Genomic DNA, 18,133 nt, shown 5'->3' on the forward strand with positions numbered 1-18,133 from the left:
GATGGATGGGAAATCCGCCATGAGGCATTTGTTTTTAGAAACTGCTGCTCACAACCAATGTTGCAATGGAGTGTCTCCATCTGCTGGTGGTATTGGAAAGGCATTAGTGCTATGACAGGGTCTGAAGAAGAAGAAGAAGACGGAAAAAAATATATATAAAAAGAAAAAGAGAGAGAGAGAGAGACTGACTTAGTGAGCGAGTGAGTGAGAGAGTGAGAGTGAGTGAGAGTGAATGAGTGAGTGAGTGAGTGATTGAGTGAGTGAGTGAGTGAGAACAAATGAGTTAAAGCAAGTGAGTGAGAGAGATCGAATGAATGAAAGTCTGAATGACAGAAAGAAAAAAGGATGAAGAAAGAAGCATGAAGAAAAAAAAATGTATATGGAGTTGCTGACATGAGTGCAATCTACAAAGCCGTTGAGGCTGATCCTCATGGGAGGATTATTGCACCAGGACCCTTAGCACTTTTAAAATGCCATTCAATGCCACGGGCTAGATGTAAACTGCAGATGACCATGTTGTGGTAGTTACCATGGATACCCAAGTGATGTGTGAGCTAACACATAGGCCCAACAGATTCCAAGAAGGCCAGAATCACCAGCGGCACCACCATCGATTGTCAGGTCACCCGGATTCAGCAAATACCAGAGTCCAAAATGATGCAGGTTTATACTGTTAATTTTCAGTTTATCGTTACAGTTGGTGTTATTCCATGTCGGAAGGGACGCAGCTACAGCCAGTGGGGTAACTAGAGACAGGCAGGCAGCTATGTGCAACAAAGGTAGGCGTGTTGTTTTCATATGCAGATCTGAAATATTGTCTTATATGCAAGAGGAGGAGTGATGGGGGTTCAGGCAAAAGCCAGGCTATGGATTGCATTGCTAAATGCTCCATCAGAGTGCAATGGTCGCCTGTCCTTTTTTTAAGTGATGATGTGGGTTTAGCCTGTGCTGTATGTATGTATGGGTGGCTGACTGCCACCCACCCAGAAAGTGTATGGGAGGCTGGTTGGCTGCCAGCCTTCCTTCCATTCCTATGAGTAATGTGAGTGCTCATGAAGGGGACATGGTTGGGTCCACCCCTTTCCCGGTTATCCCCTCTAGGCCTTTTGGCTTAGATCAAGTGTAAAAAAAGAAAGGATCTTGCGACAGATCGCATCCGGAGGCACGTTTTTTTTTGTGTGAATACTTGCACTTGGGTGACTTGTGAGCACATACTGATACATACGTTCCCTATCTGGGGACCATAAATGAAATGGATTTTTGAGAAAGGGAGCTGATTTGGAAGCTTGCTTCTGTCGCCCTATGCATTGACCCGATGTGGCAGTATCTTCGGGGAGTGAACAGTGCACCACCCCATTCCAGTGTTAAACAAGAAAGATTCTCATTTAATCCTCCGTGGGTGAGAATTTGAGTTTGAGAATTGGAGACCAAAATGATGAGTTGCACTGACTGGTTTATGAACGTCTATTCATTTAGCGTTTTAATGACCATGTTTGCACACTGATTGGTGTAAAAAAATAAAATAAAACTAAATAATAATAATCTAGCACACCTGTGCAGGTTTGACATGACATGACAGGTAGCTGTCTTGTGGGTGGTGCTGAATCCTGTTAAATGACATGAGGGTCTCATGCCTATACACAAGGGTGTGTCATTGCTGTTGCTTGACCATGCATTGGTTTCTGTGGTCAGTGAATGATAAAAACAAAATTTACCATCCATTGATGGATGGGAAATCCGCCATGAGGCATTTGTTTTTAGAAACTGCTGCTCACAACCAATGTTGCAATGGAGTGTCTCCATCTGCTGGTGGTATTGGAAAGGCATTAGTGCTATGACAGGGTCTGAAGAAGAAGAAGACGGAAAAAAATATATATAAAAAGAAAAAGAGAGAGAGAGAGAGAGACTGACTTAGTGAGCGAGTGAGTGAGAGAGTGAGAGTGAGTGAGAGTGAATGAGTGAGTGAGTGATTGAGTGAGTGAGTGAGTGAGTGAGAACAAATGAGTTAAAGCAAGTGAGTGAGAGAGATCGAATGAATGAAAGTCTGAATGACAGAAAGAAAAAAGGATGAAGAAAGAAGCATGAAGAAAAAAAAATGTATATGGAGTTGCTGACATGAGTGCAATCTACAAAGCCGTTGAGGCTGATCCTCATGGGAGGATTATTGCACCAGGACCCTTAGCACTTTTAAAATGCCATTCAATGCCACGGGCTAGATGTAAACTGCAGATGACCATGTTGTGGTAGTTACCATGGATACCCAAGTGATGTGTGAGCTAACACATAGGCACAACAGATTCCAAGAAGGCCAGAATCACCAGCGGCACCACCATCGATTGTCAGGTCACCCGGATTCGGCAAATACCAGAGTCCAAAATGATGCAGGTTTATACTGTTAATTTTCAGTTTATCGTTACAGTTGGTGTTATTCCATGTCGGAAGGGACGCAGCTACAGCCAGTGGGGTAACTAGAGACAGGCAGGCAGCTATGTGCAACAAAGGTAGGCGTGTTGTTTTCATATGCAGATCTGAAATATTGTCTTATATGCAAGAGGAGGAGTGATGGGGGTTCAGGCAAAAGCCAGGCTATGGATTGCATTGCTAAATGCTTCATCAGAGTGCAATGGTCGCCTGTCCTTTTTTTAAGTGATGATGTGGGTTTAGCCTGTGCTGTATGTATGTATGGGTGGCTGACTGCCACCCACCCAGAAAGTGTATGGGAGGCTGGTTGGCTGCCAGCCTTCCTTCCATTCCTATGAGTAATGTGAGTGCTCATGAAGGGGACATGGTTGGGTCCACCCCTTTCCCGGTTATCCCCTCTAGGCCTTTTGGCTTAGATCAAGTGTAAAAAAAGAAAGGATCTTGCGACAGATCGCATCCTGAGGCACGTTTTTTTTTTTGTGTGAATACTTGCACTTGGGTGACTTGTGAGCACATACTGATACATACGTTCCCTATCTGGGGACCATAAATTAAATGGATTTTTGAGAAAGGGAGCTGATTTGGAAGCTTGCTTCTGTCGCCCTATGCATTGACCCGATGTGGCAGTATCTTCGGGTAGTGAACAGTGCACCACCCCATTCCAGTGTTAAACAAGAAAGATTCTCATTTAATCCTCCGTGGGTGAGAATTTGAGTTTGAGAATTGGAGACCAAAATGATGAGTTGCACTGACTGGTTTATGAACGTCTATTCATTTAGCGTTTTAATGACCATGTTTGCACACTGATTGGTGTAAAAAAATAAAATAAAACTAAATAATAATAATCTAGCACACCTGTGCAGGTTTGACATGACATGACAGGTAGCTGTCTTGTGGGTGGTGCTGAATCCTGTTAAATGACATGAGGGTCGCATGCCTATACACAAGGGTGTGTCATTGCTGTTGCTTGACCATGCATTGGTTTCTGTGGTCAGTGAATGATAAAAACAAAATTTACCATCCATTGATGGATGGGAAATCCGCCATGAGGCATTTGTTTTTAGAAACTGCTGCTCACAACCAATGTTGCAATGGAGTGTCTCCATCTGCTGGTGGTATTGGAAAGGCATTAGTGCTATGACAGGGTCTGAAGAAGAAGAAGAAGAAGACGGAAAAAAATATATATAAAAAGAAAAAGAGAGAGAGAGAGAGAGACTGACTTAGTGAGCGAGTGAGTGAGAGAGTGAGAGTGAGTGAGAGTGAATGAGTGAGTGAGTGATTGAGTGAGTGAGTGAGTGAGTGAGTGAGAACAAATGAGTTAAAGCAAGTGAGTGAGAGAGATCGAATGAATGAAAGTCTGAATGACAGAAAGAAAAAAGGATGAAGAAAGAAGCATGAAGAAAAAAAAATGTATATGGAGTTGCTGACATGAGTGCAATCTACAAAGCCGTTGAGGCTGATCCTCATGGGAGGATTATTGCACCAGGACCCTTAGCACTTTTAAAATGCCATTCAATGCCACTTCTAGGGCTAGATGTAAACTGCAGATGACCATGTTGTGGTAGTTACCATGGATACCCAAGTGATGTGTGAGCTAACACATAGGCCCAACAGATTCCAAGAAGGCCAGAATCACCAGCGGCACCACCATCGATTGTCAGGTCACCCGGATTCAGCAAATACCAGAGTCCAAAATGATGCAGGTTTATACTGTTAATTTTCAGTTTATCGTTACAGTTGGTGTTATTCCATGTCGGAAGGGACGCAGCTACAGCCGGTGGGGTAACTAGAGACAGGCAGGCAGCTATGTGCAACAAAGGTAGGCGTGTTGTTTTCATATGCAGATCTGAAATATTGTCTTATATGCAAGAGGAGGAGTGATGGGGGTTCAGGCAAAAGCCAGGCTATGGATTGCATTGCTAAATGCTCCATCAGAGTGCAATGGTCGCCTGTCCTTTTTTTAAGTGATGATGTGGGTTTAGCCTGTGCTGTATGTATGTATGGGTGGCTGACTGCCACCCACCCAGAAAGTGTATGGGAGGCTGGTTGGCTGCCAGCCTTCCTTCCATTCCTATGAGTAATGTGAGTGCTCATGAAGGGGACATGGTTGGGTCCACCCCTTTCCCGGTTATCCCCTCTAGGCCTTTTGGCTTAGATCAAGTGTAAAAAAAGAAAGGATCTTGCGACAGATCGCATCCTGAGGCACGTTTTTTTTTTGTGTGAATACTTGCACTTGGGTGACTTGTGAGCACATACTGATACATACGTTCCCTATCTGGGGACCATAAATTAAATGGATTTTTGAGAAAGGGAGCTGATTTGGAAGCTTGCTTCTGTCGCCCTATGCATTGACCCGATGTGGCAGTATCTTCGGGTAGTGAACAGTGCACCACCCCATTCCAGTGTTAAACAAGAAAGATTCTCATTTAATCCTCCGTGGGTGAGAATTTGAGTTTGAGAATTGGAGACCAAAATGATGAGTTGCACTGACTGGTTTATGAACGTCTATTCATTTAGCGTTTTAATGACCATGTTTGCACACTGATTGGTGTAAAAAAATAAAATAAAACTAAATAATAATAATCTAGCACACCTGTGCAGGTTTGACATGACATGACAGGTAGCTGTCTTGTGGGTGGTGCTGAATCCTGTTAAATGACATGAGGGTCTCATGCCTATACACAAGGGTGTGTCATTGCTGTTGCTTGACCATGCATTGGTTTATGTGGTCAGTGAATGATAAAAACAAAATTTACCATCCATTGATGGATGGGAAATCCGCCATGAGGCATTTGTTTTTAGAAACTGCTGCTCACAACCAATGTTGCAATGGAGTGTCTCCATCTGCTGGTGGTATTGGAAAGGCATTAGTGCTATGACAGGGTCTGAAGAAGAAGAAGAAGAAGACGGAAAAAAATATATATAAAAAGAAAAAGAGAGAGAGAGAGAGAGACTGACTTAGTGAGCGAGTGAGTGAGAGAGTGAGAGTGAGTGAGAGTGAATGAGTGAGTGAGTGATTGAGTGAGTGAGTGAGTGAGAACAAATGAGTTAAAGCAAGTGAGTGAGAGAGATCGAATGAATGAAAGTCTGAATGACAGAAAGAAAAAAGGATGAAGAAAGAAGCATGAAGAAAAAAAAATGTATATGGAGTTGCTGACATGAGTGCAATCTACAAAGCCGTTGAGGCTGATCCTCATGGGAGGATTATTGCACCAGGACCCTTAGCACTTTTAAAATGCCATTCAATGCCACGGGCTAGATGTAAACTGCAGATGACCATGTTGTGGTAGTTACCATGGATACCCAAGTGATGTGTGAGCTAACACATAGGCCCAACAGATTCCAAGAAGGCCAGAATCACCAGCGGCACCACCATCGATTGTCAGGTCACCCGGATTCAGCAAATACCAGAGTCCAAAATGATGCAGGTTTATACTGTTAATTTTCAGTTTATCGTTACAGTTGGTGTTATTCCATGTCGGAAGGGACGCAGCTACAGCCAGTGGGGTAACTAGAGACAGGCAGGCAGCTATGTGCAACAAAGGTAGGCGTGTTGTTTTCATATGCAGATCTGAAATATTGTCTTATATGCAAGAGGAGGAGTGATGGGGGTTCAGGCAAAAGCCAGGCTATGGATTGCATTGCTAAATGCTCCATCAGAGTGCAATGGTCGCCTGTCCTTTTTTTAAGTGATGATGTGGGTTTAGCCTGTGCTGTATGTATGTATGGGTGGCTGACTGCCACCCACCCAGAAAGTGTATGGGAGGCTGGTTGGCTGCCAGCCTTCCTTCCATTCCTATGAGTAATGTGAGTGCTCATGAAGGGGACATGGTTGGGTCCACCCCTTTCCCGGTTATCCCCTCTAGGCCTTTTGGCTTAGATCAAGTGTAAAAAAAGAAAGGATCTTGCGACAGATCACATCCTGAGGCACGGTTTTTTTTTGTGTGAATACTTGCACTTGGGTGACTTGTGATCACATACTGATACATACGTTCCCTATCTGGGGACCATACATTAAATGGATTTTTGAGAAAGGGAGCTGATTTGGAAGCTTGCTTCTGTCGCCCTATGCATTGACCCGATGTGGCAGTATCTTTGGGTAGTGAACAGTGCACCACCCCATTCCAGTGTTAAACAAGAAATATTCTCATTTAATCCTCCGTGGGTGAGAATTTGAGTTTGAGAATTGGAGACCAAAATGATGAGTTGCACTGACTGGTTTATGAACGTCTATTCATTTAGCGTTTTAATGACCATGTTTGCACACTGATTGGTGTAAAAAAATAAAATAAAACGAAATAATAATAATCTAGCACACCTGTGCAGGTTTGACATGACATGACAGGTAGCTGTCTTGTGGGTGGTGCTGAATCCTGTTAAATGACATGAGGGTCTCATGCCTATACACAAGGGTGTGTCATTGCTGTTGCTTGACCATGCATTGGTTTCTGTGGTCAGTGAATGATAAAAACAAAATTTACCATCCATTGATGGATGGGAAATCCGCCATGAGGCATTTGTTTTTAGAAACTGCTGCTCTAAAACCAATGTTGCAATGGAGTGTCTCCATCTGCTGGTGGTATTGGAAAGGCATTAGTGCTATGACAGGGTCTGAAGAAGAAGAAGAAGAAGAAGACGGAAAAAAATATATATAAAAAGAAAAAGAGAGAGAGAGAGAGAGACTGACTTAGTGAGCGAGTGAGTGAGAGAGTGAGAGTGAGTGAGAGTGAATGAGTGAGTGAGTGATTGAGTGAGTGAGTGAGTGAGTGAGAACAAATGAGTTAAAGCAAGTGAGTGAGAGAGATCGAATGAATGAAAGTCTGAATGACAGAAAGAAAAAAGGATGAAGAAAGAAGCATGAAGAAAAAAAAATGTATATGGAGTTGCTGACATGAGTGCGATCTACAAAGCCGTTGAGGCTGATCCTCATGGGAGGATTATTGCACCAGGACCCTTAGCACTTTTAAAATGCCATTCAATGCCACGGGCTAGATGTAAACTGCAGATGAACATGTTGTGGTAGTTACCATGGATACCCAAGTGATGTGTGAGCTAACACATAGGCCCAACAGATTCCAAGAAGGCCAGAATCACCAGCGGCACCACCATCGATTGTCAGGTCACCCGGATTCAGCAAATACCAGAGTCCAAAATGATGCAGGTTTATACTGTTAATTTTCAGTTTATCGTTACAGTTGGTGTTATTCCATGTCGGAAGGGACGCAGCTACAGCCAGTGGGGTAACTAGAGACAGGCAGGCAGCTATGTGCAACAAAGGTAGGCGTGTTGTTTTCATATGCAGATCTGAAATATTGTCTTATATGCAAGAGGAGGAGTGATGGGGGTTCAGGCAAAAGCCAGGCTATGGATTGCATTGCTGAATGCTCCATCAGAGTGCAATGGTCGCCTGTCCTTTTTTTAAGTGATGATGTGGGTTTAGCCTGTGCTGTATGTATGTATGGGTGGCTGACTGCCACCCACCCAGAAAGTGTATGGGAGGCTGGTTGGCTGCCAGCCTTCCTTCCATTCCTATGAGTAATGTGAGTGCTCATGAAGGGGACATGGTTGGGTCCACCCCTTTCCCGGTTATCCCCTCTAGGCCTTTTGGCTTAGATCAAGTGTAAAAAAAGAAAGGATCTTGCGACAGATCACATCCTGAGGCACGTTTTTTTTTTTGTGTGAATACTTGCACTTGGGTGACTTGTGAGCACATACTGATACATACGTTCCCTATCTGGGAACCATAAATTAAATGGATTTTTGAGAAAGGGAGCTGATTTGGAAGCTTGCTTCTGTCGCCCTATGCATTGACCCGATGTGGCAGTATCTTTGGGTAGTGAACAGTGCACCACCCCATTCCAGTGTTAAACAAGAAAGATTCTCATTTAATCCTCCGTGGGTGAGAATTTGAGTTTGAGAATTGGAGACCAAAATGATGAGTTGCACTGACTGGTTTATGAACGTCTATTCATTTAGCGTTTTAATGACCATGTTTGCACACTGATTGGTGTAAAAAAATAAAATAAAACTAAATAATAATAATCTAGCACACCTGTGCAGGTTTGACATGACATGACAGGTAGCTGTCTTGTGGGTGGTGCTGAATCCTGTTAAATGACATGAGGGTCTCATGCCTATACACAAGGGTGTGTCATTGCTGTTGCTTGACCATGCATTGGTTTCTGTGGTCAGTGAATGATAAAAACAAAATTTACCATCCATTGATGGATGGGAAATCCGCCATGAGGCATTTGTTTTTAGAAACTGCTGCTCACAACCAATGTTGCAATGGAGTCAGTGGCGTTGCTACCGGGGTGCGGGGGGTGCGGACCGCACCGGGTGTCACCAACCTTGAGGGGTGACACCACGTCCGCCAGCACCCCGAACCCCCCCCCCCCCCCGTTTACTAGGGTTATTACTTGACTCCGGACCACAGCCGCCAGCACCCCCCCCCCCCCCCCGTTTACTAGGGTGATTACTTTACTCCGGACCACAGCCGCCAGCACCCCCCCCCCGTTTACTAGGGTGATTACTTGACTCCGGACCGCAGCCGCCAGCACCCCCCCCCCCCCCGTTTACTAAGGTGATTACTTGACTCCAGAGACCAGACCACAGCCGCCAGCACCACTTTCCGCCCGCCCGCCGTGTGCGTACAGCTGCGGCCGCAGTAGCGCAGCACGCGTCAGCATGGCGCCCGGCTCAATGTCCAAGACCACGTCTGCCAGCACCAACTCCCAAGGCCACCACCTAGGCGGGCGGCGCGATGCCTAGCAATCCACCTGGTCCATTACAGCACCACAGACAGCATGGCTGCCACCACCGGTCCGCCGCTGCTGTACGGCGACATGATGGCTGGGACTCTCCCCCCCACCTGGTCTGCACCTGCTGCTGGATAGGAATAAAAGTAGGACCAGAGTGCAGCCTCTGGCAATTCATTCAGCACTTCCACTGCCATTCGGAACTTTAGCGACACTGCGACAGCAAGCGCTGCAAGCCATCACACTTGAAGAAAGCCTTAGCCAGCACAAGGGACTCGGGAGACTGGGGTGCATCTGACCCCTGTAAGGTACTACCGTAGGGGGAAAGGGGGTGCTTAGGCTCTGGGGGGTGCCACTGGCAGGAGGATGATCCTCCTAATGTATGATGAGGATGCTACTGATGTATGATGATGAGGTGCTGCACCCCCATCATCCATCAGCAGGATCATCCTCCTGCCATTTGCACCCCCATCATACCAGATGATGGGGGCGCCACTGCCAGGAGGATTATCCTGCTGATGTATGATGAGGGTGCTACTGATGAATGATGGGGTGAAGCACCCCCATCATCCATCAGCAGGATCATTCTCCTGCCATTAGCACCCCCATCATCCATCAGCATAATCATCCTCCTGCCATTAGCACCCCCATCATACCGGATGATGGGGGCGCCACTGCCAGGAGGATTATCCTGCTGATGTATGATGAGGGTGTTACTGATGTATGATGAGGGTGCTACTGATGAATGATGGGGTGAAGCACCCCCATCATCCATCAGCAGGATCATTCTCCTGCCATTAGCACCCCCATCATCCATCAGCATAATCATCCTCCTGCCATTAGCACCCCCATCATACCGGATGATGGGGGCGCCACTGCCAGGAGGATTATCCTGCTGATGTATGATGAGGGTGTTACTGATGTATGATGAGGGTGCTACTGATGAATGATGGGGTGAAGCACCCCCATCATCCATCAGCAGGAACATTCTCCTGCCATTAGCACCCCCATCATCCATCAGCATAATCATCCTCCTGCCATTAGCACCCCCATCATACCGGATGATGGGAGCACCACTGCCAGGAGGATTATCCTGCTGATGCATGATGAGGATGCTACTGATGTATGATGTGGATGCTGCACCCCCATCATCCTGGATGATGTGGGGGGGGGGCACTTGCAGGAGGATGATCCTCCTAATGTATGATGAGGGTGTTATTGATGTATGATGGGGATGCTACACCCCCATCATCCATCAGCAGTATCATTCTCCTGCCATTAGCACCCCCATCATCCATCAGCAGGATCATTCTCCTGCCATTAGCACCCCCATCATACCGGATGATAGGGGCGCAACTGCCAGGAGGATTATCCTGCTGATGTATGATGAGGGTGCTACTGATGTATGATGGGGATGCTGCACCCCCATCATCCTGGATGATGGGGGGTGCCACTGGCAGGAGGGTGATCCTCCTTATGTATGATGAAGGTGCTACTGATGTATGATAGGGGTGCTGCACCCCCATCATCAGGATCATCCTCCTGCCAGTATCACCCCCATCATCCATCAGCAGGATAATCCTCCTTCCAGTAGAACCCCATTATCCATCGGCAGCACCATCCTCCTGGATGGTAGTGGTGCTACTGCCAGGAGGATGATCCTACTGATGGATGATGAGGGTGCTACAGCCAGGAGGATGATCCTACTGATGGATGATGAGGGTGCTACTGGCAGGAGGATTATCCTGCTGATGGATGATGGGGGTGCTACTGTCAGGAGGATGATCCTGCTGATGGATGATGAGGGTGCTACTGGCCTCCGCCCTGGCAGTAGCACCCCCATCATACATCGGCACGTTCATCCTCCCGGCAGTACCACCCCAATCATCCATGTTGATGACCTATGTCGATGACCAGCGTTTCTAAAAAAAATGTTCTAAAATTGGTAACAATGACTGCATTTTTTGTAATAAAATATTTTTTTCCATGTTGTGTGTGTGTGTGTTTTTTTATATTTACTTTACAGGCTTAGTAGTGGAAGCCGTCTTATAGACAGAATCCATTACTAAGCCGGGCTTGGCATTAGTCCCAAAACCAGCTAGCGCTAACCCCCAATTTTTACCCCGGTACCCACTGCCCCAGGGGTGCCAGGAAGAGCTGGTACCAACAGGCCCGGAGCATCAGATACGGCGCTCCTGTGTCTAGGCGGTAACAGGCTGGCATTATTTAGGCTGGGGAGGGCCAGTAACAATGGTCCTAGCCCACCCTGGTAACGTCAGGCTGTTGATGTTTCGCTGGTATCTGGCTGAGAATGAAAAGGGGAACCACCCATGTTTTTATTAATTTAAAAAAAAATAAAAAGTGTGTCGTCCCGTCTTTTTATTCTCAGCACCATATTAACAAAACATCAACAGCCTGATGTTACCAGGGTGGGCTAGGACCATTGTTACTGGCCCTCCCCAGCCTAAATAATTCCAGCTTGTTACCGCCTAGGCACAGGAGTGCCATATTTGATGCTCCGAGCCTGTTGGTACCGGCTTTTCCCAGCACCCCTGGGGCAGTGGGTACCTGGGTAATAATTGGAGATTAGCGCTAGCTGGTTTTTGGGCTAGCCGGAAAAGTAAAAAAAAAAAAAAACACACACAACACACAGAAAAATACATTTTATTACAAAAAAACACTCCCACAGCCCTTATTAACATTTCATTTAAAGGAATACTCCGGAGTAATTCTTTCATCTCCCCTGTGCTCAGCTGGGACGGGCACAGGTTGACTAGAAAGGGGGCTTGAGCCCTGCGGCCCTTTGGATATCTCTCCTACAAGTTCCCTGGGCAATGCTGAGTTGTCTGTGATCATTATATGGCAGGGGTGTCCAGACTCCAGCTGTTGTAAAACTACAACTCCCAGTATGTTGGACTATATAGTAGTATATAGTAATGGTAAGTGTTTCCCAACCAGGGGGCCTCCAGCTGTTGTAAAACCACAACTCCCAGCATGTTGGACTATGTAGTATAGGTCAGTGTTTCCCAAACAGTGTGTCTCCAGCTGTTGCTAAACTACAACTTTCAGCATGCCCAGACAGACAACGGCTGTCCGGGCATGCTGGGAGTTGTAGTTTTGAAACATCTGGAGGGCCACAGTTTGGACACCACTGTTATATGGGCATTTATATAAATTATTATGAGATGTGCCCTTTTTTTTCTGTTCAGCCCCTGCCCCCCAAAATGTCTGTGCTCGTCCCTGGTGCCCGGGCTGCAAAAGTATACAAAACAAACTTGGACTCACCTGCCTACGCTCCCCCATTGCTCCAATATCGCCGTCCCGTTCTCTGGTCCCTGTCTCTACCTCTTCCTGTGGGTCATGACTCACGCTGTGCTCAGCGTATCACCGGCTGCAGCAGGACATTGCTGTGGCCGGTGATACGCTGAGCACAGCGTGAGTCATGACCCACAGGAAGAGGTAGAGACAGGGACCGGAGAACGGGACGGCGATATTGGAGCAATGGGGGAGCGTAGGCAGGTGAGTCCAAGTTTGTTTTGAATACTTTGCAGCCTGGGCACAGGGGGAGATAAAACAATTGCTCTGGAATACTCCTTTAAATAAAAAATAAAAAACGCTAGTTATCAACGTAGTCCACCAAAACCATAGTTATCCTCAGCATACACATATCTGAAATGAGAAGAAAATGTCAGTGTGTTCCCCAACAAGGAGCCTCCAGCTTTTGCTAAACTATCCCAATCATGATGATGAGGCTGACATGAGGAGGCACAGTATTGTGAGGGTTGGAGGGTGATGATGAAATTGACACGAGAGGGTGATTGGGGGGTTAAGGATGATTGGGATGGGGGTGGGTGACCATGGAGGGCACAAGGCACAATATATAATATATGGGAGCAATAGTGTATAATTTATTTGTGGGGCATAGGTTGTTTTGCATTCAGAAACCATAGTGTATATTGTATGGTGTGCGTGTGTGTGTGTGTGTATATATATATATATATATATATATATATATATATATATATATATATATGGTGGAAGGTTTTTTTTGTGGGCTATAGTATGTTGCGGTATTATATTCATAGGGTACAGCGTGTAGCAGTATTTAGAGGATACAGTGTCTGGTTGAGTTATATTAATTATTGTTTTCACATAGAGGCTCAGAATCCGCCGACACAATGAGGAGCAATCTAGGTTCTACAGAGTGAAAAATTTAGCTGGAACAAGTCCCGGTGGTATGTACTAACTGAATTAGATAAGGAAAAACTATAGAGAAGATGTCACCTGTAATCACTGCTATTATTGTGTATTCTCCTCACTATAGTGAAGACGTCACCTGTAGTCACTGATATCATTGTGTATTCTCCTCACTATAGAGAAGACCTCATCTGTAATCACTGATATCATTGTGTATTCTCCTCACTATAGAGAAGACGTCACCTGTAGTCACTGATATCATTGTGTATTCTCCTCACTATAGAGAAGACGTCACCTGTAATCACTGATATTATTGTGTATTCTCCTCACTATAGAGAAGACGTCACCTGTAGTCACTGAAATCATTGTGTATTCTCCTCACTATAGAGAAGACGTCACCTGTAATCACTGATATTATTGTGTATTCTCCTCACTATAGAGAAGACGTCACCTGTAGTCACTGAAATCATTGTGTATTCTCCTCACTATAGAGAAGATGTCACCTGTAATCACTGATAACATGGTGTATTATCCTCACTATGTCCTATCAGAGCTGGAGTCTGCAGTGATGATGGATAAAATAACAACTCACAGCATAACCTTAGCACTGCTTAGGTCATACTGGGAGCTGTTGTTTTACATGGTAAAAACGTATTCCCCTTACTTTTCCCTTACTTGACAATTGTGTGTTTTTAATATGTAGATCACACAGAAAACCCAGTTATTTAAAATCAACCAATGACCTAATTATTGATTTAAAAATATATATTGTACAGCGCACAATAATCCAAGTGAGGTCTCACTAGTGTTTTGTACAGCGGCATGAGCACTTCCCTCTCTAAGGCTAATATATCTCCCTATACACCCATGAGCACTTCTCTTTTTCTACTGCTTATACCTCTGCCTATACACCCATGAGAAATTTCTTCTTTCTACTGCTTATACCTCTCCCTATACACCCATAAGCAATTTCTTCTTTCTACTGCTTATACCTCTCCCTAAACATCCAAGCATTCTGCTAGCATTTCCTGCTGCTCTATTACATTGTCTTCCTACCTTTTAAGTCTTCTGAAATAAATCCCTTTCCTCAGATACTGAGGTCAGGACTCTTTCAAATATTCTATATTCTGCCCGAGGGTTTTTACGCGTAAGTTGCATTATTTGGAAACTTAACCACATTAAATTTAAGTTGGCAGAGTTCGAACCATTCTTCTAGTTTTCCTAAATCCTTTTCCATTTGGCGGATCCCTCAAGGAACATCAACCCTGTTACATATCTTTGTGTCATCAGCAAAAAGACCAAAAGCATCAAGGCCTTTTACAATATCACTTATGAAGATATTAAACAAAATGGGTCCCAGTACCGATCCCTGATGTACCCCACTGGTAACAAGACCTTGTTCTGAATATTCTCCATTGACTACAACCCTCTGTTGTCTGTCCCTCAACCACTATCTAATCCATTCAACAATATGGGAGTCCAAGCTCAATGACTGTAGTTTATTGATAAGTCTTCTATATGGGACAGTGTCAAAAGCCTTACTAAAATCTAGATATGCGATGTCTACTGCACCTCGGCCATCTATTATTTTAGTCACCCAATCAAAAATGTATACAATGACCTTTCCAGTTTTACCACAACAAACGTTGCATGGTGATGCCATAAAGTGGGTGGTTTACATAAAAGCTTAAACCATGGGACACATGTATTTTTATGGCCTGTTTGCCATATAATACAGAGGCATCCAACTAATGAGAAATTACACACTGGGAAAACCAGTCTATCCATACAATTAGCAACATATGATAAGCGCAAGAAACAAATTATATGTTTTCATTGTGTCCTCTTTTTTTCCCGATTGAGTTTCATAAAGCAAAGTCTGAAGGGAATATTCCACCATGCCACATGGAGTGCATAAGTCAAAGAGGCCAAGTGGATACCAGCAAAGGAAAGCAAAGGAGGCAAAAATTGAATCAATCAAAACTCTTGCTGGATCCATGCTTAAATATGTCAAAAGACCAGATGATGGCCAGGGTTCATCAAAAGACACGACGCCAATTGATCAAGCTGAGTCTTCTGATGCTTTTTTGCGAAAGCTTTCGCCAGAGGAGCAAGAAGTGGAAATGGCAGAATCTGAACAAGAGCAAGGAGGGGAAATAGAAGAACTTCAAGCAGAACAGCAAGGAATGGAAATGACAGAATCTGAAGCAGAAGAGAGTGCTGAAAGTGACTCAAGCCATAGTCCTTATACTATGAAAGAGATGAGTGCAGTAAAGGAGAAAGATCTGCAAATTTTATCTGATGTGTCCTTCTGGGAGATACCGGTTCCAGATCATTTTCGGGTAGAAATTGTGAAAAGAGGAAGTGCTTCTTTCCAGAACAAAGATGGTCCTTTTAGTGTCACAAAAAGGCCTGATGCAAAAGCTGCTGCAAAGGGAGAAGTGCGTCAACTTTCAAAAGGATGGTTTTATAAGGTCATGCCAAACGGAGAGAAAATTCTGAGGACATGGATGGTTTACTCACCTGTCAGTAGGAATTTATACTGCTTTTGCTGCCGACTCTTTGCAATCTGTACTACAGATACAACATCTAAATTTGTCACTGGGTTTCAGAAGTGGTGGAAACTGAGCCCAAAAGTATATCATCATGAGACATCCGAAGAGCACTTACACTGCTTAGAAAAGTGGAAAACTTTGGCAGCAGGACTGCGGCTGCAAGAAACCATTGATGCCCAAACTATTTCTATGATGGAGACCGATAAGAAAAAGTGGAGGGACATTTTGCACAGATTGCTTGACATAACATTGTTTCTTGCCAAGCAGAATCTGGCATTTCGTGGCCACAAGGAAGATGAGTCTTCATTGAATAAAGGGAACTTTCTTGAGATGGTTGAGATGCTTTCCAAGTATGATCCAGTACTGAAAGAACACCTAATTAGGTTAAAGCAGCACACCTGTCACCTTAATGTGTCTGTCTCCTATCTTTCGCCACAAACTCAGAATGAATTTATAAGTGTCCTGGCAAATCATTTGAAGGAGAAGATTGTAACGGACATAAAGTCTGCATTGTACTTTGGAATCATGTTTGACAGCACACCTGATGTTTCACATACTGATCAGATGTCTGAAGTGATCAGATATGTACACATGACCAACAGGAAAGTTGAGGTGAAAGAAGTATTTTTAGGATTTTTCCCTTTAAAAGGGAAAAAAGCTGCTGCCCTCAGTTCAGACATTCTTAAAAAACTTGAAAGTGATGGCCTAGACATAATGATGTGCCGCTCTCAGGGTTATGATAATGCTGCTACTATGGCTGGAATCCATGGAGGTGTACAATCCATTCTGAATGAAAAAAACAGGAAGGCTATTTTTAATGGATGTGTGGACCATTCCCTTAATTTGTGTGGTCAGCACTCTTTTGCTGAAAATGCATCTTGTGTGACCTTTTTTGGAACTCTGCAGACAATGTTTACTTTTTTTGCTGCTTCCACCCATCGATGGGATGTGTTAATTGAGCATACTGGAGTGTCAGTAAAAAGACTGTCCACAACACGCTGGAGTGCTCATCATGCTGCAGTTAAGCCAGTAAAAGAAAAATTTGACATGTTTGTATTGGTACTTGAAGCACTTTGTGAACCGTGTGAAAATCTGGAAACAAGAGGAGCAGCACAAGGTCTTCTACCTGCGGTCTGTGACTTTACTTTTCTTTGCTACCTGCACTTCTGGTCTGATGTACTGAGGGAGGTTGATGATGCACAGCAGTACTTGCAGACTAAGGGCTTAAGTCTCGATAAAGTGGTGACAAAGCTTGAGACACTAAGACTTTTTCTGTGTGAAGAGCGCAGTCACCTAGTCGAAAATGCAATTCAGCAGGCACTTTTAAAAGCTGAAGAACATGGAATTGCAGTAGAGAGAAGAGCCAGGTTCAAGAAGAGGATGGCAGGGGAACTGGCAAGAGATTCTGGAAGCATAAGTCTCCAAGAAGAAAATAAGAGGGCGATGCTTGAGTGCATTGATCGCTTTCATTCGGAACTCCAGACCAGATTAAGGGCCATCATGGAAGTAGCAGGCATGTTTGAGGCTGTTCAAGCAAAGAGTCTCATATCTGCTACTGAAGAAGAATTAAAGGTGTCTATTCCAAAACTGACCAATTTCTATGATGAGGTATCAGAGAGTGAGCTGGTACTGGAGATACCAAGGTTGAGAAGACACCTTACAGCAGCAAAGTTGGACCTAGAAGAAGTCACAGATTGGACAGCTTTACAAGTTTTGACCTTTATAGCGGAATGGGATTTTATTGAATCTCTCCCACACCTCTCACTTTGTCTGAAATTATTTCTCACAATCTGTGTATCTGTGGCTTCGTGCGAGAGGAGCTTTTCAAAGCTTAAACTTATCAAAAATTACCTAAGATCTACAATGGGACAGTCTAGGCTTTCCGATCTTGCACTTTTGTCAGTTGAAAGCGAATTAGTGCAAACCATTGATTTTGATGAAGTTATTAACAGTTTTGCGGCTTTGAAAGCCAGAAAAGCTAAATTCTGATTTAAGTGCACTTTTATTTGTTCTTTTTTAATTTGGTATTATTTATTTATTATTTGTTCCTGTTAAATTTTGTGTTATTTAATTTTATATTTTTTTCCTCCTGTTAAATTTAGTGTTGCAAAAATGTTTTATTTATTTATTTAGTAAAGATTGAATTTAAAATAAACATTATTTTTTTTAAAGATTTAACTTTGATTTCTTTCAACATATTTC

At 44.1% G+C, this 18,133-nt stretch overlaps 1 protein-coding gene and 5 pseudogenes across 1 annotated transcript; all 6 read left to right on the top strand.

Moving 5' to 3' along the window:
• Window positions 1-1,090: 1,090 nt before the first annotated feature.
• On the top strand, window positions 1,091-1,354 carry LOC130289592 (U2 spliceosomal RNA; annotated as a pseudogene).
• Window positions 1,355-2,812: 1,458 nt separating this feature from the next.
• On the top strand, window positions 2,813-3,078 carry LOC130288359 (U2 spliceosomal RNA; annotated as a pseudogene).
• A 1,473-nt stretch (window positions 3,079-4,551) lies between these two features.
• On the top strand, window positions 4,552-4,816 carry LOC130288144 (U2 spliceosomal RNA; annotated as a pseudogene).
• Window positions 4,817-6,276: 1,460 nt separating this feature from the next.
• LOC130289612 (U2 spliceosomal RNA) lies at window positions 6,277-6,541 on the top strand (annotated as a pseudogene).
• Window positions 6,542-8,009: 1,468 nt separating this feature from the next.
• LOC130289176 (U2 spliceosomal RNA) lies at window positions 8,010-8,275 on the top strand (annotated as a pseudogene).
• Window positions 8,276-15,274: 6,999 nt separating this feature from the next.
• Window positions 15,275-17,920, top strand: LOC130285294 (zinc finger MYM-type protein 1-like). The gene is made up of 2 exons (XM_056536650.1): window positions 15,275-15,602; window positions 15,660-17,920. Exons 1-2 carry the CDS (start codon window positions 15,275-15,277, stop codon window positions 17,918-17,920), a joined length of 2,589 nt encoding a protein of 862 aa, XP_056392625.1.
• The last annotated feature ends 213 nt before the right edge of the window (window positions 17,921-18,133 follow it).

The sequence above is a fragment of the Hyla sarda genome, chromosome 8, assembly GCF_029499605.1.
Source record: "Hyla sarda isolate aHylSar1 chromosome 8, aHylSar1.hap1, whole genome shotgun sequence".
Taxonomy (NCBI): Eukaryota; Metazoa; Chordata; class Amphibia; order Anura; family Hylidae; genus Hyla; species Hyla sarda.

Coding starts and splice junctions, on each gene's coding strand:
- LOC130285294 (XM_056536650.1), top strand. CDS start 15,275: ATGCCACATGGAGTGCATAAGTCAAAGAGGCCAAGTGGATACCAGCAA. Junction 15,603..15,659: donor AGCAGAAGAGAGTGCTGAAA/GTGACTCAAGCC, acceptor TAAAGGAGAAAG/ATCTGCAAATTTTATCTGAT.